Source organism: Bubalus bubalis, chromosome 4 (assembly GCF_019923935.1).
Source record: "Bubalus bubalis isolate 160015118507 breed Murrah chromosome 4, NDDB_SH_1, whole genome shotgun sequence".
Lineage (NCBI taxonomy): Eukaryota > Metazoa > Chordata > Mammalia > Artiodactyla > Bovidae > Bubalus > Bubalus bubalis.
In genome coordinates this window covers 81,981,893-82,000,241 of record NC_059160.1, presented here as the reverse complement: position 1 = coordinate 82,000,241, position 18,349 = coordinate 81,981,893, and the positions used below count along the sequence as shown (strand labels likewise).

The following is an 18,349-nucleotide window of genomic DNA, read 5'->3' as shown; positions in this document are numbered from 1 at the left end:
ATCTCCTCCATAAAGTAAATATATAAAGGATTAAAGAATGACATCAAAAAATCAAGAGTGAAAGATGAACCACCCCTAGAAATCAAAAAAGACACCTGAGAAAGTTTTCATGCTACATCATACCAGTTCCCTGGTCATACGATGACCACCTGCAAGTAGTCGTTCTGCCTTGTTCTCAACAGGTAGCCTATTACAAGTTCTTAATATTTTGCCATTTGCTTTCATGCCTTTGTACTTTTCTGTCTGTCATCCTATATCTTCTTACCTTTCTCTCTCTTCTTTGTTGGTTATTGCTCCTTAAATATGAATGTTCCTCCTATCCTCAGTCTTTTTGGTTCTGTTCTTATTTGGCTCCAATCAATACTAAGAAAACAAGACAAATATCTCTCAACTCTTTTCACTCATACTTCTATATTTCTAATGGACAGAATGCTACTCTGTAGGTACTTGGCCATTATCTCAAATTCATCTTATATGTGATCTTAGTAAGCAGAAACTAACTCCTACTTGACCATGTTGGCAACAGGACTCAATACATTCCTGTCTTTGCTATGACTTGCAAAAAAAAAAAAAGTTCTAAAGTAGGATGAAGGAAAGAAATTAGGAAAGAAAATTCTAAAGTTGGCAATATGGAAATCAAAATCCCAGTTAATATATTAGTGAGTGAAACAATAAATGGTGAGGAAGAAAATGAACAAGAATTTCAAATACTGGTTCCACAGACTATAAAGTTCTTCCCATGCAGATGAAATAAAAGCCAAAGAAGCAGCTCAGTGTTCCAACAAACACCTAAAAGTCTGTAAGAATTTAACAATATTCACTGTCTCTTTGAATATAGTAGCTGTAAATCTGATATGATCTTTCAGAAACATACTTTCTTGCTCATGTGTTCTGATGAAAGCAATGATAAATTTAACCAGATTCATCCAATCAAGCATTATTAATTATTGATAACCCATATAGGAACAAAATACTTTGCTAGGGAAAAAAATTTTTAAGTATCGCTGGAGAGATAATAAAGTTAGGGCTATATCTTGCAAACTATTAAATGCTTTGTACAGTGCCTGATATAAGAGTAAAATTAGATATTTCTGAAAGTCTTATCAATAAAAAATAAACAAGAGCACTGGTAGTACATTCATCTCTCCTTTGATACCTGAAGCTTTAAAAGAGAAATTAAGATATGAACAAATGAAGATGTGATGACTACAAAGATGCTAAGGAAATCGTTTTTCTGAATCATGGATGAAGATGTGCAAATATGGGGCTCTCAGTTAGGAAGAACATGATTTCTCAGCGATCTACTTGTTTATTCAAGAAATTATGAAACAAGGAATTCCCTGGCAGTTCAGTGATTAGGACTCTGTGCTTCCACTGCAAGGGGCAAAGGTGTGATCCTTGGTTAGGATCCCGCATGCCACATGGCACAGCCACAAAAAGGCCATGAAACAGAAAAACGGAGGAGACACAAGAAAAATGATCCTTGTGGTAAAGACACCAAAAAACTACAGAAAAAACAACCACAGAGGTAGAAAAAGCTCTATACCACTACTGCTTCCCCAAAATAACCAACTTTTGGAGGTAAGAGAGCCAACCAGTTAAAATTAAGACATATTAACTATGAACACATGGAAGTGAATTTCCGAAAATTATGGAAGTGTGCTCCTGGTAGAACATACATGCCCTAAAACAGGGATGCTATATATGTCTACACACATGAAAATGCCATTATTTGACTACTGTTTCAGAACCTCCATCATTCAGGTAGGTGCCAGGAAAGCTACAGCTGACCCCCTAGGATTCACCCAGAAAACTCACAGCCAAAGCTCTCTTGTGATTAAACCACAGGTTCTCAGACAAAAAGAATATACTGTGGAATCTAATTCAATAGCACATTTACAGCTTGGATCAGTTAAAGAGTCCAAGATTAAATTCCACATGAAACAGCTCATCCCAATAATACTTTTCTACTTTCATCCTCCCAGCAACTTCTGCCCACTCGGGTATCACCTAAAATGCCTATTCCCATGAAATGATCTGTCTCCTTCTCTAAATATAAACTCAGAGGGCAAGGACTGGATCTGTCTTGCTTGGCAAATCTTTTATGTAAAATATATTTTTGCTGAATGACTTTATGAGTTTTGTTGTTCAGTTGCCAAGTTGGGTCCAACTCTTTGTGACCCTATGGACTGCAGCATGCCAGGCTCCTCTGTCCTCCACTATCTCTGAGTTTACTCAAATTCATGTTCACTGAATCAGTGATGCTATCCAACTATCTCATCCTCTGCTGCTCCCTTCTCCTTTTGCCTTCAATTATTTCCAGCATGAGGATATTTTCCAATAAGCCAGCTCTTCACATCAGGTGGCCAAAATATTTATGAGTACTGAACACAAATAAAGTAACTTTTAAGCTAAGAAACAGTATTATATTCAGCATATAAGAAAATAGGTTCCTACTGTGTAATAAACATGATCTGATGGTAAAGCCTACTTCCATGTTCCCACTATTAACTCTACAACTGCACAGAAAAGCCTTCTTTCTAAAGGCAGAATTAAATCTCCAAATTTTATTGGAATTTCAGCTATTATCCAAAAATTCGCATGGACTTCCAAATTCATTCACAGCAAAAGGTCTTAAGACATGTCTTCTTTCTTGTTAAACTGAAGTTTAATAATAGAGTCTAATTTCCAAAGATACTCTTCTCAAAATATTATTTTTAATTCCTGTACATTTTCAGTTATCAAGGAAGATGTGCTTTCAAAATTAAACACTGATTAATATTGTCTTTCTTTAAAATATCTTCCATTCTTAATAATGGCTGCTGATTTCAAGAAAATAAGGGGAGACTAGACCCAAAGTCGGAGCTATATAAAGTTAGATACAGACCAATGAAAGCAATAGACCTGTCAATCTTCCACAATAAGGACCTCTAAAAAATTCAACCAAAATGTCACACGGTGGTGGTGACTTAGTCGCTAACTCGAGTTCGACTCTTGAAACCCCATAGTCTGTAGCCCACCAGGCTCCTCTGTCCATGGGATTTTCCAGGCAAGAATACTGGAGTGGGTTGCCATTTCCTTCTCCAGGGGATCTTCCTGACCTAGGAATCAAACCCGGGTCTCCTGCATTGCAGGTAGATGATTTACCAACTGAGCTATGAGGGAAGCTCCAAAGCGTCACATAGCCTGATTCTATGTGATGGTAAAGGCGGATTCTTTACCATCTGAGCCACAAGGGAAGTCCAAAAATACTGGAGTGGGTAGCCTATCCCTTCTCCAGGGGATCTTCCTGACCCAGGAATCAAACTAGGGTCTCCTGCATTGCAGGTGTTTCTTTACCAACTGAGCTATGAGGGAAGCCTGATTTATATATGAGCATCACTGGTAAATTTGACATTAACCTGCAGCAAATGTTTAGAACAAATTAACAAAGAGTTTGTAAGTACATACAGTATCATCCCTAGGAATCACAACAGATTTTACACAACAAAGCAAAGCAATCTTTATGTTATTGTTTCCAAAGAGGAAATGCTTTGTGATTCTCAAGTGGAAAAGAAAAAAATATGGGGAATCAACTGGTTGAGTAATAGCAAATCATTTAGATACATGGTCCACAGAGGGAGGTGTTTCTATATTAGGACTTATGCTACTCAAATTAATTATTAATGACTAATACAAAACATAAAGTATACTTCATTTATGGATAAAACAAAACTGCTTTTATCTGCTGTTGTACATAGAGTCACTAAATAGATTTTAAGACCTTTATGGAAGAGAATTGTAAGCCAAAGTTAATTAAATGAAATACAGCATTCCTAGATTATTTTTTAATGTATTAACCACAAACAAACAACTGTACCTGAAAAAAGTATAAGCTGCAGGGTTTTTCTTTTTCTTCACATTATTATAATATATGTGAAAACGGCCTAGATTGCAGTTGCCTGCAGTTTCAATAAAGGCCAGTAACACAATATGGTTGACAAAAGTTCACTTCTGGCATCACAACTTAAAAGGAATAGAAAAAAAATTAGGAAAGTAAAAGGTATGAAAACCATGTCAAATAAAAGGAAGCACTTAAGGAAGTAAATATATTTAAATCTGGAAAAAAAAAATCAAAGAGATTATGATGGTACTTTTCAAATTTGCAAAAGATTCCAACATAAATAGAAATATCTTTATGGCTCTAAGAAAAATAATTAGTATTAAGTAGCTGTTACAAGAAAAGGTTTTAAATTATTATTTTTTTTAATGAGTTATATAAAAACAGAAAGACTGACCTGTGATGTAGAAAACTTCATGGGAAGTACTTTAACAAAAAGTCTCCCATACTGATATGAGAGATTCTGGTGTTTTTATTAACACTATTATCCTAAACAGAAGGTAAGTAGCAAGAGTATAAGATAGGAAAACAATGGGATTCATCAGAGAGAGGGGAAAGAAAAAGGAAATAAATATCTAAGAGAGAGCTGACAAACAGGGAATGTCTGGTTATATTACTCAGAATAAAAATAAACTTCAAGTAAAAATATAAATGGTATATATAACAAAACAATTTTAACTATAACAGTATAATAACAAGGGAAAAGGAAATGAGGCTAACCAGGACAATCTATACTGTTAACATGTAAATATGAATGATAATAAGGAAAAAAAATATTATCATATATCATAGTCACAGCTATGATCAGGTTAGTCCACTTAAGTTATGGGCAGAAAATTCTTAAATGTGAACACAAGATGCAGACAGTTTTTGATTTACGAAGATAATCAGCCTATGGTAGTACAAAGTTTCATAGGATTTAACTCAAAACACTATGAAAAAATTTAATTAAATAACATGTATGGACATGTGTGCATAAAACAGGAAATAAGCCACTGAGAAGAAAAAGTAACAATCATTGTGACTTATAATTAAGCACATAAGAGATACAGTAAATGCACAGAAGAATTATGAATAAATAGTCATAAAATGATTGCCATGGACAAACTATTAATGATCATTAAAATGAGTAAAATTTCTCTAAAAAGTATGAAAAGAAGCACAATATTATATGTTAAAAAATTAACAAAATGAGAGCATACAGAATAAGAAAATTATTTTTACCTGTTACTTACAGAAACATTTAAAATCTTTGTCAAAATTCCAATTTCCATTGGAAAACTAAATTAACCCACTACTGGTAAATTAGCCCAGTTTAAGTGACTGATAATTGAAGGACCACATTTCTCTTTTTTATTTTTTGAATAAACGCAAGGTACAATCAATATTTGGGAGATGTATATTTAAAGCAAAAACCAGTACCACAAATATGTAAGATAACAATTGCTTTTTCCATTTATTGTTTAAAGTAAGACTTCATTAACTTTTTGGAAGATTATCTCATGTAACTGTTCTGAAAACTGTTTAATGAAAGGAGTAAAGAAAAACATTGTAACAGTTCAGCCCCAATAGCTGAGGAATCAACCAAAGCAATCTGTAAAGAGAATTTTCCCAGGGGAAAAAAACAACTTTTTTTCTTGACTGAAGAACTTCACTTTCAAAGTTAAATGACTTAAGAAAATAAACATGAAGGCATTAACAAAGTTGTACACTCTATTTCATTCAATTCACACCAGATTTTAGTCTCCCCATTTTCTGTTATCTTTCCATCATTGCAAGATATTAAACCTATTAGACCTGTAAGGATGGGGAAAGCATATTAGAGACACACAGACTGGAGCATCACATTGTGGCTCCATATTGCATCTCAAGATTTTAGAGTTTCGGCCACTACCTACCAGACCAAATGCAGATTGAAGATATCGTCCTAGAAATCTGTTTTAGAGGAAAAATGGAAAAAACAAGGCTAATTCACCAATAATTTAAATAACTTAATAGCTTCACTACAAGATCTAAGGAAGGATCTCCAGCTTCCACTTTACTAGTTTTGTTTAAAAGGCTTCAATTCTGTGTCTAAAGACACTGTCTTCCTCTTAACCAAATTACTAATAGATCTGGATTTAAGTCATACACATCTAAAAACATAAGTCCCTAGAAGGTATCTGGCTAATTTTGGATATTTATGTCTGTGTGTGTGAGCATACATTAGACTTAGAGGCTGTTTATCTCCTTGAAGGGTGAGGGGAGAGGAAGGAAGTGAAGGAAAGGAGAAGTTACCAAACTTTTAACACTGAACTCCACAGTAAAACTTCCAATTACCTGGAACTAGTCCAAGAATATTTTAAGCAATCAGGCATGTGTTGAGTCACTATAGTTGTTTTAAAACCTTCAAGTGGGATTCTTACCTTCCGCAAGGCCATTCATACACATATATCCAAAATATGTTTTTTGGAAGCCCCACTCTAACTATCTCTGGAAATAGCAGACAAGTGATAAACGTTTGTTAAATACAGGAATCCAGCAACAGCTACAATGGAGACAATCTAATGATCTTAAGCAAAGACTGTTAAACTAAAAATCTTATTATTTGAAAAAAAAAGTTAAAAGGAAGGAAAAGAAAGAATAAATTTCTGATTTCTGTATGTTGGTTTATAATTCCTTCTACCTAGAAGATACTTCTCTAGTCATACAAGTCTGAAATAAAAGATGAGTCCAAATGTCATTTCCTCCATGGCATGTTCTTCCATCCCCAGAGTGAGAATCTCTTACTTAGACCTGCTTATGTCATGTTAACTCATTTACAAAGTATCAAGTCTTACATCAAAGTTATACTTTACATGTCACATTTATATACTGATAAACTTGCTATTAGTTGTGGGAAAATACATATACATTCTAATTCCTGGGTGACAGGGACACTGTTCTAACATAACACTCTGGATACAGAAGGCATGAGGAACTGTATTGTGAATGAGCACACCTGCAGGTGGTAGAGTCCAGAATGGTAATACAGGAACATTTTACCTAGGAAAGTTGCTTCATTTATTTATTCCAACCAATACTGAGCAACTGGGCCAGGGTGACATGCACTGAATGCCATGCATGTCTGGGGACTTCAAATTAAAAAAAAAAAACAAAAAAAACAAATTGGAGATTGGCAAAGAATGAATCGAAGGTAGGTTTTAGCTCTAAATTCTGTAAGGCTATACCTTATATTCAGGGGAAACACTAATATTTTTCATGAAAAATATAAATGATCTCCCCTAGTGACAAAGGTTAAAGGAGGTTGGATCAACCCAGGAATTAGCAGAACATACAGGAGTGTATAACTCGCCAACATGATTACAAACACACCTCCTCTACACAGATACTTCACTGAAGAAGTGAAATATCATGCGGACTGCAACTTGAAATGGTTCCAAGACACGTTATGACATTCGTTATACTATTCTACTTTTCTGTAAGTTTGAAAACTTTCAAATAAAGAGTTAAAAATAATATGTATATCTAATAACACATATAATGCTATCTGACTCGGTATATTCTGACTGTTAGAGGCTGCAAAAAAAAAAACAAAACAAAAAGGAGAACTCTTAAAAATACATACTTCTATGTTGAGACTGATGGAAAGAATAAGTTTTGCTTCTTTCTGGAGAGTAACTTCTACTGCTGACACTGGAGCCAGATCTGCTGTGTGGAGAATCCTTTCGGCCTACAGGCGATTCTCTGAAAAAAGGAGTGTTTCTTTTATGAGGTGACCGCTCTCTCACATAATAGGAGTTGAAACTTTTTCTTCTAAAGTTGTCTCTCACGTCCCTTTGAAGTAAAAATAAATAAGTTAATTATATCTTGTATTCTCTATATATAAGAACAAATAGCAAAAGATCTGGTTATAAGCCACTCTTTATGTTGTAATTTTTGTTCCCTTTTTCTACAATCACCTACCTTCTGAAATCAGTCAATAAATGAAGCTTTATCAGTAACATATTTGGAATGCAGCATTTTTTTAGTTTGGCTAACCATGTGGTTATGTGCAAAAGTTACTTCTTTTAAGCAAGCACAAAAATTTATACATGTGCAAAACATAGTCATATAGTTTTTACTTCTGTTTGCTACTAACAACACACCACATCACTACTACTCTCTCAAAGACTCCTAGAAAATGCCAAAGATTGCCCCAGTGAGACAGTTCTTGGCCTATTATCCTCATCTAAGCATAGCATTCAACACTTTTCAGTTGGTGCAATTCCCCACTACCCTGCCCCATGGTAATCTGGCAGCGTTTACAGACACTTTCGTTGTTACAATTGGAGAGGAGGGAATGCAACTGGTACCAGGATGCTACCAAAATGCTATGATGCCCAGAACAGCTCCCAAACATACAGAGTAAAAAATGATGCAATCCAAAGTGTTAACAATGCCAAGGTTGAGAAACCATGGTATATACTTATTAAATCCTTGCTCTCTGAGTTTGTAACAGAGTATTGCCCATCTCTAAATACCAACTTTTTGTATCACCTTTACTTATAAAAGTTATATTGCTTTATTAAGCAATATCACCAACTCAAAGCAGAAAGCAAGCCCAAATAATAAAGATTTATAAAGCAAAACTATCATTAAAACATCAAAGCAAATTAAAATTAATAAAACTATTGAGACACAAGTTTCTATTTAAAAGAACACTTGGAGTCAAACAGTTTTTAACTGAAGATTTAGCAAATATACCTCCATACTGAAATTAAAGAACATTACACTCTAGACAGAAGAATGATAAAAAGATGAGCCAACTGCCATGAAATTTCAAATGCTCAGAAAATAATTTCAGCATACTGACTGGTAGTCCTTAATATGTAACCAGATTGTTGTCATTAACTATTAATACCCAAACTATATTGTCTTTACAGATATAATGTAGCTCCTCTGTGCAGAAGTAGAGAATAGTTAAAACTCATTACAATAAATGAACTCAGACAAAATATTAATACTGAAATAAGCCACTAAAACTATAGGAGTCATAGCAAAATCACTGAGAGCTGAAGTAAGTAGCTATATATGTATTACACAGATATTAGGAACTACCAGGGGCTGGGGACCCAAAGATGAAGCACATACATGTAGCCCCTACCATTATGAAACTCTCAGGCAAGTGGGAGAGGCTGATACTAAATGTACAGATGAAATGTGCAGCCAATAGTGTGTGCTGGGAGACCAATTAGGAGCATTCTTAGTCCAGGCAAGAGGCAGTGGTGATTTAGATAAGGTGGAAGCAGGGGAAGCATCACAAATTCAACATGCGCAAGAAAGAAGTTTTGTAGACTCAATGGGACAAGGTAAATGTTTGACTTTTGTGTGTGAGAGACAGTGGATGCCAAGATGATATTGAATTCTGGCACAGTGGATTACTGAAATGAGAAAGCAGACCTGAGAAATAGGTACAAAGCAGGAGAGCCACATTTAGATTCAATCATGCTATCTTTCAGATGCTCATGTTAACAGTTTGGTAAGCAACTACAGATACTGGTGACAAGACCAGAAGAGGTTTCTGCTTATAATTATAAATTTGTCTGTAAATCAGATCAGATCAGTCACTCAGTCATGTCCGACTCTTTGCGACCCCATGAATCGCAGCACGCCAGGCCTCCCTGTCCATCACCAACTCCCGGAGTTCACTCAGACTCACGTCCATCGAGTCAGTGATGCCATCCAGCCATCTCATCCTCTGTCGTCCCCTTCTCCTCCTGCCCCCAATCCCTCCCAGCATCAGAGTCTTTTCCAATGAGTCAACTCTTCGCATGAGGTGGCCAAAGTACTGGAGTTTCAGCTTTAGCATCATTCCTTCCGAAGAAATCCCAGGGCTGATCTCCTTCAGAATGGACAGGTTGGATGTCCTTGCAGTCCAAGGGACCCTCAAGCGTCTTCTCCAACACCACAGTTCAAAAGCATCAATTCTTCGGCGCTCAGCCTTCTTCGCAGTCCAACTCTCACATCCATACATGACCACAGGAAAAACCATAGCCTTGACCAGACGAACCTTTGTTGGCAAAGTAATGTCTCTGCTTTTGAATATGCTATCTAGGTTGGTCATAACTGTAAATAGGCAGTATTTAAAGCCTTTGGTATAGATGAAATCAAAGGATAAAAAGCAGAAGGCCTAGAATCCAAGGCTAGAAAACTACCACACTCAGAAGGAAATGGGCTGTCTGAGAAGAATGAGAGAGTGTGAGGCCACAAGAACACGAGGGACAGGAGAGTAAGTGATCAGTGAAGGAAACGGAAGAGTGCTCCAAGAAGGAGAATAAAGGTTTCCTACAGTGAGAGTCAATGAGCTCTTCCCGACAACTTACTCAGGAAATGGAGAACAAGGCCACATTCAGAGGAAAGATAGCCTGTTTTCTCTGGAGGGAGAGGAAAGATGAAACGCTGAATTACAGTTTCCTAATCCTGACACCAGATGGCAGTAAAATCACAACAGCACAATTCAGAGCCATCAGTGGCTTGGGGTGGCTCAAGATACACATGGGGGAAGTACATGTCAGATTTTAAAATCTCAGAGCAGAATAACATCTCTCCTTTCTTTCACATCAACCTCTCCTACTGACCATCAGATTAAACAAAAACATCACAGTAGGCATCATCTACCATAAGTATATGGGACTACTTTACCTAAGTCATTTATTCACATGCATATTTATACATATTTTTTCATATCTATATATCTATGTCCCAATATATAAAAGGCACTATAGAGAATTATTCTGGCTTGAAAAAAGCTTAGTATCTAACTGTGGGGATGGGGAGAAAATGTTTCAGAAAGTTGTACTATCGTTCAGAAGAGAAGTATATATTAATAGATGAAAAACTAACCAAGAAGTCTTTAAGAAAAGTTAAAATTTAGATCAACAATGTCTAAGAGAAACATAATCAAGCCACAGATGATGTAGTAAGAGTTCAAAAGTAAAGAGAAACAGGTGAATCTTAGCAATATTTTACTTAACCCAATATACTCAAAGTATTATCAACATATAACCAATATTCTAAAATTTAGTGAGATATTTTATATTCTTTTTCATCTTACATCTTGAAAATCAAGTGTGTATTTTATATTTACACAATATCTCAGTCTGAACTGGCCATATTTCAAGTGCTCAACAGGCACATTTAGCTAGTGGCTCTCGTACTAAACAGCACAAATTTAGATGTTTGGGAAAAGCAGTCCAAGTTTCAAGAAAAAGCAGAGAAGGATTAAAGGATATGCAAACAAGAACAGTGAAAAGTTTAAAAGGCTATAACTGAAAAACAAAGGAAGAAACTTTCAAAAAGAGAAAAGATAGTTTATATCAAATACTGAAGAAACTGGCAGAGATCTTTGAATTTAAAACCTAAGAGTCACATGACCAGTGAGTGGGCTGACCAGTGAAACTCTGGAAACCAAATCAGACTATAAGAAACTGTATCTACTAAAGGGATTAAACTATCACTTTTCTTCCAAAAAAAAAAGTTTGGCAGAGGAAAGAAGGAAGAGAATTGGGACAATGCTCTGAGAAAAGGGGCTTATCTGGATATATTTGGAAAGTGAAAGTGAAAGTCGCTCAGTACAGTCCATGGAATTCTCCAGGCCAGAAATACTGGAACAGGTACCCTTTCCCTTCTCCAGGGGATCTTCCCAACCCAGGGATCGAACCCAGGTCTCCTGGATTGCAGGCGTATTCTTTACCAGCTGAGCCACAAGGGAAGCCTGAGAATACTGGAGAGGGTAGCCTATCCCTTCTCCAGCAGATCTTCCCGACCCAGGAATCAAACTGGGGTCTCCTGCATTGCAGGCAGATTCTTTACCAACTGAGCTATGAGGGAATTTTGGATATATTTGGAAGCTGAAGGGAAAATGCTAATTTATTATAGAAGGAGAAACTGATAATCCAAGACCATTTTAGGTAACTGATAAAGAAGGAGCCAAAAATCACCAGGAGAAAATGGGACAAGGGAACTAAGTAGAAGAGAACAGCACAAAGGAAAGAAGAGAGAACATGAAAGGACACAGAGGAAAATTCTCATTTCAAGAGAAAGCATGAGAGATCTCTCTTCAGAAGTTCTTTACCTCAGTAACATATTTCTGTTGTTTATGCCACAAAGGTGAAAGTCACTCAGTAGTGTTTGACTCTTTGCGACCCCATGGACTTCACAATCCATGGAATTCTCCAGGCCAGAATACTGGAGCGGGTAGCCTTTCGCTTCTCCAGGGGATCTTCCCAACCCAGGGATCAAACCCACGTCTCCCACATTGCAGGTGCATTCTTTACCAGCTGAGCCACCACGGAAGCCCGAGAATACTGGAGTGGGTAGCCTATCCCTTCTCCAGCAGATCTTCCTGACCCAAGAATCGAACTGGGGTTTCCTGCACTGTAGGTGGACTCTTTATCAACTGAGCTATCAGAGAAGCCCTAACATATTTCTAGAAGTCATCAATACAAAGTAAAGAAAGTAAGGATATGAACAGATGCTTAAGGAAGAATGGAAATTATTTGTCCTTTGGGGAAAAGTATTAATTTGAGCACTGTTTCTCAAAGTGCAGGTCCCCAGACCTGCATTGCAACCTTGAGAAGGTGAGAGAAATGCAAATTCAGGGCATCACACCACCTACTGAAGTGTGCAGACCAAGCGTTCAGGGCTTTAACAAGGCCTTCCAGATGCATCTAAGGCACACAAAACTTTGAGAAGGACTGAACTAGACAACCTCACTGACATGTCAGAGTTGTTTACATACAGCTATGGTATCTCTAAGTCAAAGAAGTATTACTACGAACAAAGCTAGTGGTGTGATGGTATTCCAGTTGAGCTATTTAAAATCCTAAATGATGACACTGTTAAACTGCTGCACGCAATGTCAACAAATCGGGAAAAGTCAGCAGTGGCCACAGGACTGGAAAAGGTCAGTTTTCATTCCAATCCCAAAGAAGGGCAATGCCAAAGAATGCTCAATCTACTGTATAACTGCATGCATTTCACATGCTAGCAAGGTTATGCTCAAAATCCTTCAATCTAGACTTCAGCAGTATGTGAACTGAGAATGTCAGATGTACAAGCTGGTTTAAGAAAATGCAGAGTAACCAGAGAACAAACTGCCACCATCCACTGGATCATGGAGAACACAAAGGAATTCCAGAAAAACATCTACATCTACTTCTGCTTCATTGACTATGCTAGCGCCTATGACCATGTGGATCACAAAATGGTGAGAATTCTTGGAAAAAGATGTGAGTACCAGACCACCTTACCTGTCTCCTGAGAAACTTGTACGCAGCTCAAGAAGTAACAGTTAGACTGGGACATGGAAAAGAGGACAGGTTCAAAATTGGGCAAGGGGTACAACAAGGCTGTATATTGTCATCCTGATTATTTACCTTCTCTGCAGAGTATATCAAGTGAAATGCCAGGCTGGATGAATCATTAGCTGGGATCAAGACTGCTGGGAGAAATATCAACAACCTCAGATATGCAGATGATACCACTCTAATAGCAGAAAATGAAGAGGAACTCAAGAGCCTCTTGATGAGGGTGAAAAGGAGAGTGAAAAAGCTGGCCTGAAATTCAACATTAAAAGAAAGAAGATCATGGCATCTGGTCCGATTACTTTATGGCAAACAGATGGGGAAAAACTGGAAGCAGTGACAGAGTTTATTTTCCTGGGCTCCAAAATCACGGCGGATGGTGGCTGCAACCATGAATTAAAGGACATCAGCTCCTTGGAAGGAAAGTTATGACAAACCTGGACAGCATATTAAAAAGCAGAGACATCAGTTTGCCAACCAAGGTCCATATAGTCAAATCTATGATTTTTCAAGTAGTCATGTATATGGATATGAGAGTTGAACCATAAAGAAGGCTGAGGACTGAAGAACTGATGTTTTCAAATTGTGGTGCTGGATAAGAGTCTTGAGAGTCTCCTGGACTACAAGGAGATCAAACCAGTCAATCCTAAAGGGAATCAACCCCGAATATTCATTGGAAGGACTGTTGCTAAAGGTGAAGTTCTAATACTTTGGCCACCTGATATGAAGAGCTGACTCACTGGAAAAGACCCTGATGCTCGGAAAGATTGAAGGCAGAAGGAGGCGGCAGATGAGATAGTTAGACAGCATCACCGAGTCAATGAACATGAATTTGAGCAAAGTCTGGGAGACAGCAAAGGACAGGGGAGCCAGGCGTGCTGCAGTCCATGGGGCTGCAAAGAGTCGGACACAACTTAGTGACTGAACAACAACAACAAGTCAAAAACAGTAACTCAGAGCTCATGACAGAGGCAGAACATTTTTCAGTGATGACGATTCTAGGGTTTTGACCATGCCAGTGGACAGCTAAACAGAAGAGTTGAAAAACGCAAGACTGATGTTAGTTAAAAGTATCACCAAATCAAAACAGAGAGGGATGGAAAAGACTGTGTGCCAGAAACTATAATAATCCAGAAACAAAGAATTTGCTGTTGTTTAGTCACTAAGTTGTGCCCAACTGTTGTGCGACCCCATGGACTATAGCCCATCAGGGCCCTCCCTCTGTCCATGGGATTTCCCAGGCAAGAATACTGGAGTGGGTTGCCATTTCCTTCTCCAGAGGATCATCCCAACCTAAGGACTGAACCCACGTCTCCTGCATTGGCAGGCAGATTCTTTACCACTGAGCCACCAAGGAAGCCATGGGGTCCTGAAAATTCATCAAAGAGTACAGAGACGAGGACAAGTGGTACAAATGGAGAAGTTCACAGATGACATTGGAACTGTGGCTTGGAGGAGGTAATAAGAACCAAGAAGTATGCCCAGAACTCATCACAAGAACCAATGAATTAGGAGGGAAGTGGTTTCAACTTGTCAAAGTTAGGTTTCTATTGCAGAAAACAGATGGAAAGAACAGTAGAAAACATATCAGGTACCTCATTTTTAATCTTCCCTCAAACACATGGACTGTCAAGTTATAAAATATTTTACCAAACTTTGAGACAACATGGGGAAGAGAGTGACTGATTCCCTTCCTTTTAACATATGCCATGACAAATTCAGATTGATTAAAAAGCTAAATGTTTGGAAAGAAGGGATAGGAAAAAAAGACCTGTCTGTCTGTCCCTGTTTGTCCATATATATATATATATATATATAAATAAAATAAATTATAAGTCAATAAGAAGAAACTACTGTGTATCAAAATACTAAGTTTATATTACATCCAAAAAAGATACCTAAAGTTGGAATTTAATTAGATTTAAAGTGACTTTCCAATTAAGGGTGAAAACTTCAACATCAGATGGCAGTATCTTAAATATTAGTCTTTAATAATTTAATGAATGCTGACAAACCATTGAAGAAGTTTTCTGAAAACACCAATAAGAAATAGAAGAAGGATATGAAGCTAAATCAATGGAAGACAAATATGTTATCTAAGTAAATATTTAATGTAACTCAAGTTATTTTAATTTTTTCTATCAAACATGCAAATGATCCTGACCAGTTGTGAAAATTAGGGTAATGTAGATAAACCTCATCATGAATAAAATACAATTTGGGTTGGGGTGGAAATTACTAGGGACTTAATGGTCCTAAAAGAAAAATACTAATCCAGTCCACAAAATAGGGTTAGACTTCAAGATACACACAGAGAGCAAATACTAGATAGAGCTGAAATAGCAAACTTTTCTGTCAGAATGCCTTTCTCATCTTCAACAATAAATTTTCTTTCTTTTCCTCTATTTATACATCTATAAAAATCTTTGTCTAGGCTCAACCCAATGTGACCAAATGCTGCAAAATACTTTTAATTTCTTCTTTTTCTTGTCATAACACCTGGCTAATTTAGTTTGCACTTGGTTTCAAATGTCAGCCCAAAGAGTTTCTATATGAGAGAAAAAAGTCATGACTATCAAAATAATCCAGTTATCCATAAATAATATGGATGTCTTAATGTGTATCACTAGTGCACATGACATGAGTTTTATGAAACAACTGAGTCCTAATTTTCTTAGATTTTTGTCACCCACTATAATTTATGAGGTTAAATACGGATATACAAAGGCTTGGTTTGTTTTTTTAATTATGATAATATGGCAAGGACAAATTGAGCAACCTTGTATCTTTTACCTTATACTGAAACAAAAGCCTTTCATAGATTTATTTCTATTTCTTTGATGTGAGAATGTAATGAGTCTTCAAAGCATGTAATTCAACAGAAAATCAACCATGCTTTCATCTATAAACCTATTCCTAATAAAATCAAGGAATTTTTCCTTTACAAATGATTTCTATAGTGTGACTGTAGTATTTTCATAATATTAAGGTTTTAAATTTTGATTTTTAATTAGAAATTACTTAAAGTTTTTTATTCTTTCATTTCATTGATACTTCCTATTCATCATGTGGGAGAGCAAAATATTTCCCAATTATTTAGTAAATCACTTTAACTACTATTAACAACTTATATAAGTAAATATTTTCCAATGTCAATATTCTCTTAAGTTCCCTATTTTAGATTTCTAAAACTGATCTTCCACTACTTAATGCCACCACCTCCAACACCAACCTTTCCAATCCAAAAAGAAACCCTTAGTTCTCCAACACCAACCTTTCCAATCCAAAAAGAAACCCTTAGTTCATCTTTTACAGAGTAATTAAGTTGCTGTAATTATACTTTAGAGAGGAAAAGCAACCTATAGAAACAGTTTCCTGATGCTTAATGTACTCACATGACTAGCAACAGCTATCATTATTGCTCTGAGAATCCGATACTGTAAATGCAGAAAAACCTATTTATCCAGGTTATGAATATGAAAAATACTCAAATATATGCAAGAATAAAAAAGGATTTTATTAGTGAGGCTCCATACACTAATGGTTCTCAAGTGATGGTGCTTTTGCTCCTACTAGGACAGGTGGCGATATCTGAAGACATGATATTTCTGACTCACAAGTGGGGATAGTACTAGCATCTAGTGGGTAAAGCTCAGGGGTTAAACATCCTGCAAAGCACAGGACAGACCCCCTACAATAAAAAACTGCCCAGTATCAAATGCCAATAGTGTCAAAGTTCAGCAATCCCGAGTCAGACAGACACATGTACAAACACACTCACTCCCTCATAAATTTATCAGTTGGAGAAACAAGAAAAAATATTCAAGAGCTTTCTTGAAACCAATGAACAATTCTAAAACGTTGCTTTTAATACACATAACATCAAGCACTAAAGTTTCTTCAATTCTCCTATTCAAATTATGTTACATTTTCAAGTAAAATATTTCCTACTCGATTTTCAATCTTTTAATTAATTTATTTATTTTTTTTAATTTTATTTTATTTTTAAACTTTACAATATTGTATTAGTTTTGCCAAATATCGAAATGAATCCGCCACAGGTATACCTGTGTTCCCCATTCTGAACCCTCCTCCCTCCTCCCTCCCCATACCCTCCCTCTGGGTGGTCCCAGTGCACCAGCCCCAAGCATCCAGTATCGTGCATCGAACCTGGACTGGTGACTCGTTTCATACATGATATTATATATGTTTCAATGCCATTCTCCCAAATCTCCCCACCCGCTCCCTCTCCCACAGAGTCTATTTTCAATCTTTTAATTTATATACAGCCCCATAGATAAGAGCATAGGCTCTGGAACAAGCCTGTCAGGATTCAATCCTGGTTCCATCATTTGGTTACCATGGGAGAGGTCTGAAGTTACTTAACCTCTCTGTGCCTGTTTCCTCATCTATAAAATGGAAATGATGGGACTAAGAGGAATAATGCCTACAAGCATACATAACATGTACCATATGTATTAACTCTCTAACTCAAATTAAAGAAAAAACAAATACTGACAATACCAAGCATTGACAACGATGTGAAACAACTGGATTTCACATACAGGAATATAAACAGGCACACAGCTGCTAGCTCTCAGTCCACAAATCACCACATGACTAACAAATGCACATCATCATCAGTGACCAATCACACTGCATTTTTCAAAGGCTTTTGGATTGGCCACCATGTATGTGTTATTCAGTGCACAGGCAAACAACAAAGATGTAGTTTTGTTGCCTTCTTGTGAAAACAGAAAAAGTGTGATGGTAGGAATGGAATTCAAACTGAATATAAATGGAGTTATGGAAGAAATAAGTGACCAAGGGAACGATGGCAATGTTGCTTTCAAGACATGCACTGGTGTATTCACAACTACTGTATATAAAACAGATAACTGATGGGAACATACTGGATAGCACAGGGAAGCCTACTGGGTGCTCTGTAATGACCTATAGAGGAAGGGAGTCTGGCAATGAGTGGACATATGTATATGTATGGCCGATTCACTTTGCTATACAACAGAAACTCACACAACACTGTAGATTAACTATACTCCAATAAAATCAGCATTAACAAGGATGTGGAGCAACTGGAATTCTCATACACTGCTCGAAGTAATGTGAAATAGCCCCTTTAGCA

The 18,349-nt window shown here is 36.8% G+C and overlaps 1 protein-coding gene across 16 annotated transcripts in view; it reads right to left on the bottom strand.

Annotated features, from left to right (window-relative positions):
* Positions 1 to 18,349, bottom strand: part of PPHLN1 (periphilin 1) — a 171,296-nt gene that overhangs the window by 88,229 nt on the left and 64,718 nt on the right. For 14 of the 16 annotated variants that reach the window (XM_006058175.3, XM_006058181.3, XM_006058184.3 and 11 more), the window contains one exon: positions 7,488 to 7,696. In XM_006058175.3, the coding sequence (XP_006058237.1) occupies positions 7,488 to 7,696 (209 nt within the window). The remainder of the gene's footprint in view (positions 1 to 7,487; positions 7,697 to 18,349) is intronic. The other 2 variants (XM_006058182.3, XM_044941648.1) reach the window with 1 other exon arrangement.